Source organism: Cebus imitator, unplaced genomic scaffold (assembly GCF_001604975.1).
Source record: "Cebus imitator isolate Cc_AM_T3 unplaced genomic scaffold, Cebus_imitator-1.0 Scaffold386, whole genome shotgun sequence".
In the NCBI taxonomy this organism is placed as follows: domain Eukaryota; kingdom Metazoa; phylum Chordata; class Mammalia; order Primates; family Cebidae; genus Cebus; species Cebus imitator.
This window is the reverse complement of record NW_016107701.1, coordinates 1,927,747-1,935,481: the sequence shown is the minus strand read 5'-3', so window position 1 is coordinate 1,935,481 and position 7,735 is coordinate 1,927,747. Positions and strand designations below refer to the sequence as shown.

The following is a 7,735-nucleotide window of genomic DNA, read 5'->3' as shown; positions in this document are numbered from 1 at the left end:
GATTTGGCTTCAATTCTCTTTTCCTTTTTTTTTTTTTGGTCTGACATTACCCTAGGCTTGTCAGTCAATATTTTGATGTTTTAAAAAAGACAATGAGTTGAAACGTTTAAGGACCTATCAGTAGAGATGGTAAGAAGACAGCGCAGAAGAGGGTAGGGCTGAGCCTCGGGGGAGACAGAGCACGCTCCCCCCGGCCTCCTGCTGTCTGCGGGACACCGGGAGGCCTCGCTCCTGCCTGACCACCTGCCTGCTGGCTCCTCACCATCTGGCTTCTGCGGCTTCTTCAGCTCCCACTGCCCCCCAGAGTGAAGGCTGCTCATCCATACTCACCTGGCCTCGGTGACGTCAGCAGCGTTTCCCCTGCACACCCTCTCCAGCTGCACATAGACTGAGCAGTTGACCTGGCTCCACTCAAGGTCACAGACGACCAGGAAGTTGGGGCGCAGACGGCCGATTGTGTACTTGGCCAGATCCGTCAGAAACTGGCTCACTGCCACCCCGAACAGGAAGGTCCCCAGTACCTTGTACACGGCAGCCACGTAGTTGTTGAAGTCGGAGCGGGAATAGAGCCAGTCCGTGTGCACCAGGTAGGCTTCTCCCACAGAGACCTGCGCGTGGGGCAGCTGCAGCAACCAGCGGGGGTCCCGGTCAGCCCGTGGGCCCTCACTGGGCCTCAGTCCTCCCCACGGGCCTCCCAAGGCTGCTGCAGAGCTGGGGACTCTAAAGGTGCCCTAGCCGGGCTCAGTGGCTTACGCCTGCCATATCAGCACTTTGGGAGGCTGAGGTGGGCGGATCACCTGAGGTCGGGCATTCAAGACCAGCCTGACCAACATTGTGAAACCCGTCTCTACTAAAAATACAAAACTAGCTGGGTGTGATGGCACACGCCTGTAGTTCCAGCTACTGGGACACTGAGGCAAGAGAATCACTTGAACCCAGGAGGCGGAGGTTACAGTGAGTGGAGATCCTGCCATCGCACTGCGGCCTGGGCAACAAGAGTGAAACTCCATCTCAAAAAACAAAAAGGGGTTCCTATTACCCATAAGTACAACTCGGGGCAAAGCTGTGTCCCCCAGCCCACCACAGACCTCCAGGCCACCCCCATCAGGAACCCAGAGTTAGGCTGTACCCCATCCTGCTGCCCTCCCTGTCCCTCTGAACCCCTTCTGCCTTACAAGGATGACAGTGGCCGTGATGGTGACCCCGGCCATGAGCCAATGGGTGATGGTGTCTGGCCAGTAGGGGTACCGGATGGATTCATCCCCGCAGTAAAATCCTTGCCTATACGGGGTGTTCACCAGCAACAGGACAGCGAAGGGCAGGGAGGCTGGACAGGGAGAAGAGCCTGGAATCTGCGAGGTTCTCCAATCAGCTGGGCTGTGGGGCCCCCACACCTGCCCTGCCTCGAGGCCTCCCACCGCTGCTCCCACCGAGAGCAAGGAAGAGCTTTTCTCACAGCACTTGGGAGGCCCAAGCGACACCCCTTTCCCATCGCCCTCAGATGAGCACAAACTCCCCAGGCCCTCTCCCCCTCACACCCTCCCCTCTGCTCCTTGAACAAACCAGGCAAACGCTCACCTTAGGGCCTTTACACAGGCACTTCTCTGCCCAAAATATCTTATTTTTACTTTTAAAAGTAGAGACAGGGGTCTCATGTTGACCAGGCCAGTCACAAACTCCCGGGCTGGAGCGACCCCCCAGCCTCAGCCTCCCAAAGTGCCGAGATTACAGGTGTGAGACAAAGTGCCGGGCACCAAAGTGACTCTCACTTCTGCTCAGTTTCATCTCCCCTCCGGCTGTCCACACCAGCATCCCTCTCATAAAAGGAAAGGTCTGTTTAGCCGGGCATGGCGGCGCTTCCTGTAATCCAGCTACTCGGGAGGCTGAGGCAGGATAATCGCTTGAAACCAGAAAATGGAAGTTGCAGTGAGCAGGGATCGCGCCACTGCACTCCAGCCTGGCAACAGGGTGAGACTGTCTCAATTTATAAAAAGAAAATAAATAAACAAATAAAAATAAAAGGGAAGGTCTGCTCTTTTTCCCTCTTGTCCCATGTGAAATTATGCAGTCACCTGTGGGACACTGGACTTAATCTCCTCTCCCTCTGCCCACCAGCACCAGGAGGGGCCTATTGTATTAAGAACAGAGACCCTGAAGGCTGCTTACAGCCTGGCCAGGGCAGATGTTTAATAAACATCTGTTAAAACAGGCGGGACTTATTTCAACCTAAGAGCTGGTCAGAGAAGACAGGAAAGCACCCAAGCAGGGGCACAGCAGAGGTGCCTTCATGCTTGCCCCTGCCCGTCAATGACTTTCATGCCAGGGCACATGCCAGCCACACAGTGACTCAGGGATCAAAGGCACATTCTCCTGAATTCCACACTTACAGAAGGTGTCACATGGCACTGGGGCTCCCGGGGCCTTGCTGAGCCAAGGGTGGCCAGGGAAGCTGGAGTCAGCTACAGAGAGCAGGGGCGGGGGCAGCTCCCTCTTCCACGCGGCAGGTGCACAGCAAAAGCTCAGGGTGTCTACCCCAGAGAGAAATGAAGGCAAGGCATCCTTTGGCCCAGCAGGGCAAGGACAAAAAAGCTTGGCTCTTCTGAATTCTGAGAGTCTGAGGAGGGGCAGGGAGCCTCACACTCCTCCCTGCATGCCAGCTGCAAGGGTCCTAGGACACGGCTCGCCTTCGATGCTGGCTGAGTCTGGGGAAATAAAGCAATGAAGACAGCAGAGGTCGGCCTCACAGGGCAGAAAAGGCGGAGGAAATGCAGAACAGAACGGGCAGCGCAGGGGCCCAGAGCCAGGACGGTGCCTGGAGAGGTGAGGCCTGGGGCAGAAGGGGCTGCCATGTAAGAGCGCAGCTTCTGCTGGGGTGCAGGGGCGGTTGGCACCACTGTAAGTGAGGGCAGAGACCAGGGAGGAGGCTCCTGCAATTGCCGTGCGGTGGAAAGCCAGGGTCACAGGACTCCAGGCGCTCCCCGGGGGCTCTCAGCAGGCAGAGGCTCACACCGGTTGGCCTCCGTTTCCGACCTCCCTGCCCCAGTAACTGCAGCTAGAGACTCAGACACCCCCATGACAACCGGCCCTGGGCTTCCCTCTGCCTGGAAAGCTTGCCCTGGGGTTCCCAGAACAGGCACCTTCTCTTCATTTTACCCCCAGGGGCCTTCCCGCCCTCACACTGCCCCCACAGCCCGGTCTGGAACCTGCGGACTGCACTGTGACAAGCCAGAGCTTCCAGATGGAGGTGGCCTCGGCCACCCCTGGCACACAGCAGCCACACCCAACCCCACCCCGGTGGCACCTCCCGGCTGTGTGGCCTCCAGCAGGCGACTCTGCGAGGCTGCACCTCCCTCACAGGCCGTTTAAGGGAACCGTTTCAGTTATCTGCATGCTGCTGGGCACCTGACAGCCAGAAAGTGCCACTCATATGTTTAAGTAACTGACAGCACAGCTGCTCAGTACATGGCACCCAGGGCTGGCAGACACCCCACGGGGACCTTGTGCTGTCCCCTGGCCCTCCCCTAACGAGGGTCTACTTTGGAGGTCAGAGGGCTTGGCCAGAGAACCAGGAAACGCGCTGGGGAGGAGCGCAACCCCACCCACCGCAGTGACAGAACTGCGGGGCCACTGTCCCTTCAGCCACAAGAGCAAACACTCGGCCTTTGCTCCCGGGACCCTGGGGTGGGGGGGACCTCGGGGCTCCGCTTCCCCCATCCGGCCCGAAAACCCGCAGGACAGGTTTGGGTCTCCCAAGGCCCCGAAGTCTGGGACCCAGCTTTTCTCTCCAAGTGTCTCCCCTGCCCAAGGCGCAGGGGTTCGAATCCCACCGACGCGCTGGGCGTCAGGGCCGGGTCAGCCCCTCCGTGAGCACCCAGAGCGCCCACCCGGGGTCAGAGGCGCGGACGTCCTGGGAGATCCGTGGCCGCTCCCACCCCCCGGGCCAGCCGCCCGCGTGAATCACCGCCCAGGTCGGGCGCGGCCGGAGGGAGGTGCGCGCGGCCCCTGCACGGCCACTTCCTGCTGCCGGGCGTGGAGGCAGCCCCGGCGCCCCGGGCGCTTCGAGACCCCCCAGTCCCCCGGGCAGAGACGCGGGGACCCCGGGACCCCGAGGCCTGGCAGGTGCACTCGGCGCGGCGCGTGGAGGGAGGTGCGACCTACGGGGTCCGCGGAGGGACGAGGGCACGCAGCCCCCAGTTGCTGTGAACCTGCACTGAGCCGGGGCCGTCTCTGTCCCGGGAGGGTCCCCACACCCGGGGCCCCGCGGCTCTTACCTACCAGCAAGCACAGCACGTCAAGCAGCACGAAGACCCACCACCGCTGCATGCCCACGGCCCCTGACGCCGCGCCTTGCGCATCCCGGCCTGGCCGCAGGTCATGTGGCCGTGGAGCCCGCCCCGCGCGGAGGGTGGGAGGGGAGGGAAGCGGGGAGGGGAGTGGGGGAGGAGAGGAGATGTGGTGAGGGGAGGGACGAAGAGGGTGGGGAGGGGGAAGGGGGACGGATAGGGGAGGGCAGCTGCGGGGGGGTACAGCGGCCCAGGGAAGGCGCGGATTCTGCCCCCGCCCGCGGCACCAGGAGGAGAGGGTGGGACGAGCGTGTGGGCGCTGCGGGGACCTACCGGCTGGAGCCTGGGGCCCTGACCCCGGCTGTGCGCGTTTCCGAGCTGCACGCGGTAGTGCCGGGCTCCAGGGTCCCCACGTGGAGAAGGAAGGTGGCGAACTGCAGGACCCGGGGCCGCGGGGAGGGTGCGCTCTGGCTCTGCAGGACGGGCCTCCCCACTTTCCTCCCAGTAAGTGGCACCCGCGCGGCGCACCTTGAAACCTCCGAAAGGGCCCGGCGCGGTGGCTCACAGCTGTCATCCCAGCACTTCGGAAGGCCGAGACGGGCCGGTCACGGTGGTCAATGGTTCGAGACCAGCCTAGCCAACATGGTGAAACCCCGTCTGTGCTAAAAATACAAAAATTAGCCGGGAGTGGCCACGCACGACTGTGGTCCCAACTGCTCGGGAGGCTGAGGCAGGAGAATCGCTGGAGCCCGGGAGGCGGAAGTTGCAGTGACCCGAGATCGCGCCACTGCACTCCAGCCTGGGCGATGGAGCAAGACTCTGTACCCAAAAAAATAATAAATTAAAAAAAAAAAAAACTCTGAAAGCAGGAAGGGGCCCGTGGCTTCAATGACAGGGGTGTTTCTTTTCTCCTAATACTCAAAATCCTGGCGCACGCTTCGATCCCTGGCATGTCAGAAGCTCAGGTTCCTCCGCACCCACACTGCGGACGGTGCTGGGTGTACCGGGCGTACCCCATGCCCAGGCGCCGTTCCTGCCAGCACACTGGCGATCCCATTTCATGGAAGAGCACGGGGGCACGGGAAGGTGGGAACCAATGAAATGGCGCCGGGGTCTGTGCCCCCACAGGGTCCTAGGGAGCCCTGAGCTGAGGGTGCCTGGGGGCTGAGGTCTCCCAAACCAGGAAACGGAGGCCCAAGGGGCCTACACTGGGTCCTTTCAGCTGGGACCAGCCAGGAGGCCTCAGGAGTATCAGACCCACCCCTCCGGAGTCCAGCCTTGCCCTCTGCCACTCCCGGTCACTCAGTGGGGCATGGCCAGGCTGGGCCCCCGGGTCCACTGCCACCCTGAACCTTCAGCACCACCATCAGCCCCCTGCCTCAGTAACACCAAAACAGGGTACGTCTCAGCAACTGGATTTGAGCTGGGAGCTCCTCAGCCCTGCTTCCTGGATGGTCAGACACCTGCACCTGGGGCAAGGGGCACCTGGGGCAAGGGGCTCCTGGGAGACAGCAGAGGCCACGGTGGTGGTGGGTGGGAGGAAATGGTGCAGGCTGCCCTGTGGCTTCGAGCTCCCCGGCTGCACTCACGGTGGGGCTGGGCTGGGCTGGGCTGGGCTGCAGCTCCAGCTCCCGTCGGGATTAACCTGCCGGGCATAAATAAATGCTACATAAATGTCACCTTCAGCGTCCCTGCTGCACTTTGCCCCACACTTCAGCCAGTCTTCAGAAGAGCAACCGATGCTGTCCATTTAGATTTCACAGCCCACGCGCACTTTCTGCTACAATGGAGAGGGTGCAGCATCACACTGGAGTTGAGGAAAGGCAGAGTTCTTTAGTGAGCACCTATTGTGTGCTGGGGGCAAGGGAGAGGTCACTTGGAGGGGCTTGCCACTGTGGAAGGGGGAAAGACGGTGGGGGTTGTGGGATTGGGCCAAGCCAGGAGGGAGACACCCAGGAGAGGGGAGGAGGTAAACCTGGGAGGATAGAGGGTGGGGGTGAGGCTGGAGGCTATTCCCCCTTCCATCCTTCCCCTTGGGTCAGGATTTGGGTCAGCCCTTAAAATCCCTGGGCAGGGCAAGGATTAAAATGTGGTTGGGGAAGCAAGAATTTGGATTAGGGTAAGGATTGGGGTCGTCTCCCATATTTGCTGACTGCATCGACCACACTTCAAGGGACTTCCTGTCAGAGCTTTCTCAGCTGCGTCTACAGCTGCCTCAGCTGCCTGGTCCTCCCTTCAGGAAGAACGTGTGGCCAGGGCACCTCCCAGCAGAGACAGAGCTGGCCAGGAGGCCAGGCCTCCACGCCTTCCTCCTTCACCTGCACGTGGCAGACCTGAAAGTGGGTGGCGGTACATGGTCCCAAGCTGGGTCCTCTAGAGGCAGGATCACCCCTGGGTGCCCGGCTGCCACCCCCAGGCAAGCGAGCTCATCTCCACAGGCTCTGCCACCTCGGTGCCTCAGAACCTGGATGGCTCCAGGTCTCCTTCCAAATGGACACTTTGGAGAGGGAGACACCTGTGAAGGGGACAGAAGGGGGCCTGGCACACAGTAGGTGCCACCTCAATGCAGCCAGCACTACACCTGCCCTCACTTTGTGTGCCTCTCTGTGACTTGACAGGTGAAGTACCTTGCCAAAGGGTTTCTGGTGTGGAACTCCTGGAGCCAAGCAGGTAACCATGGGTGAGTCTGATGTGCAGGCAGTTGGCAGGGAAGGCGGAGTGGGTGGATCCCTCAGTCTCTCTGTCTGCATAAAGGGGACAAGACAGTAGCTATCACCTGGGCTTGTGGAGAAGATTAAACAGTTGGTGAAATGCTTGACCCAGGGACAAACACTAGGAAACAGCATTAAAAAAATTACGGAGTGAGTGGGTATCACGTGTTTGCTGGGTCAAAATGTAAAAGGTACTTCTTCCCGGGGTAAAGACGAAAAAGCGTTGGAAACCGCTGCCTTCAGGGTCAGAATCCAGGACCCCTGAATTCAGAAGCCCGCTAGGACCATGCAGTCCCTGGTGGGGTGCCCCTTAATGCATCATCATGTAACCTGACAGTCAGGGACAGGGCAGCCCTACAGGCTTCAGCACTGAGTCTGTGCTCTGTCTGTGAGGAAGTTTGCACTGGGTCATAGAAAACCACACAGCAACAGCCCTGCATGCAGGGACACCCCCAACCGCACGGCCCCTCCCTGCCCCTCCTCTATAAGGGCTGCGTGCCATCTCGGTGTCCCCAAGGGCTCACCATCCTCGTCTCCACCCCCGAGCAAGCACACAGTGGGTGCTCAGGGTGTGCGTACTGGGATGACGTCACCTCCGGAGGATATGACAGCAGCAGGGAGCTCGCTGAGAAAGTTTTAACTGGGTCACAGCATGACACCCGAGCAAGAGTGGAGGCAACAGTGTGTTCCCGAGGGGAGAGTGGGTTTCTGTCTGCTTCTTTTTTTTTTTTTTTTTTTTTG

The 7,735-nt window shown here is 60.3% G+C and overlaps 1 protein-coding gene across 1 annotated transcript in view; it reads right to left on the bottom strand.

Annotated features, from left to right (window-relative positions):
• The window catches only part of LOC119468156 (phospholipid phosphatase 2-like), an 11,028-nt gene extending 6,678 nt beyond the window's left edge, over positions 1-4,350 (bottom strand). The window contains exons 1-3 of the mRNA XM_037731216.1: positions 4,272-4,350; positions 1,176-1,327; positions 331-608 (exon numbers count right to left, since the gene is read on the bottom strand). Of these exons, the coding sequence (XP_037587144.1) occupies positions 331-608; positions 1,176-1,327; positions 4,272-4,323 (482 nt within the window). The 5' untranslated portion in view covers positions 4,324-4,350. The remainder of the gene's footprint in view (positions 1-330; positions 609-1,175; positions 1,328-4,271) is intronic.
• Positions 4,351-7,735: the final 3,385 nt, after the last annotated feature.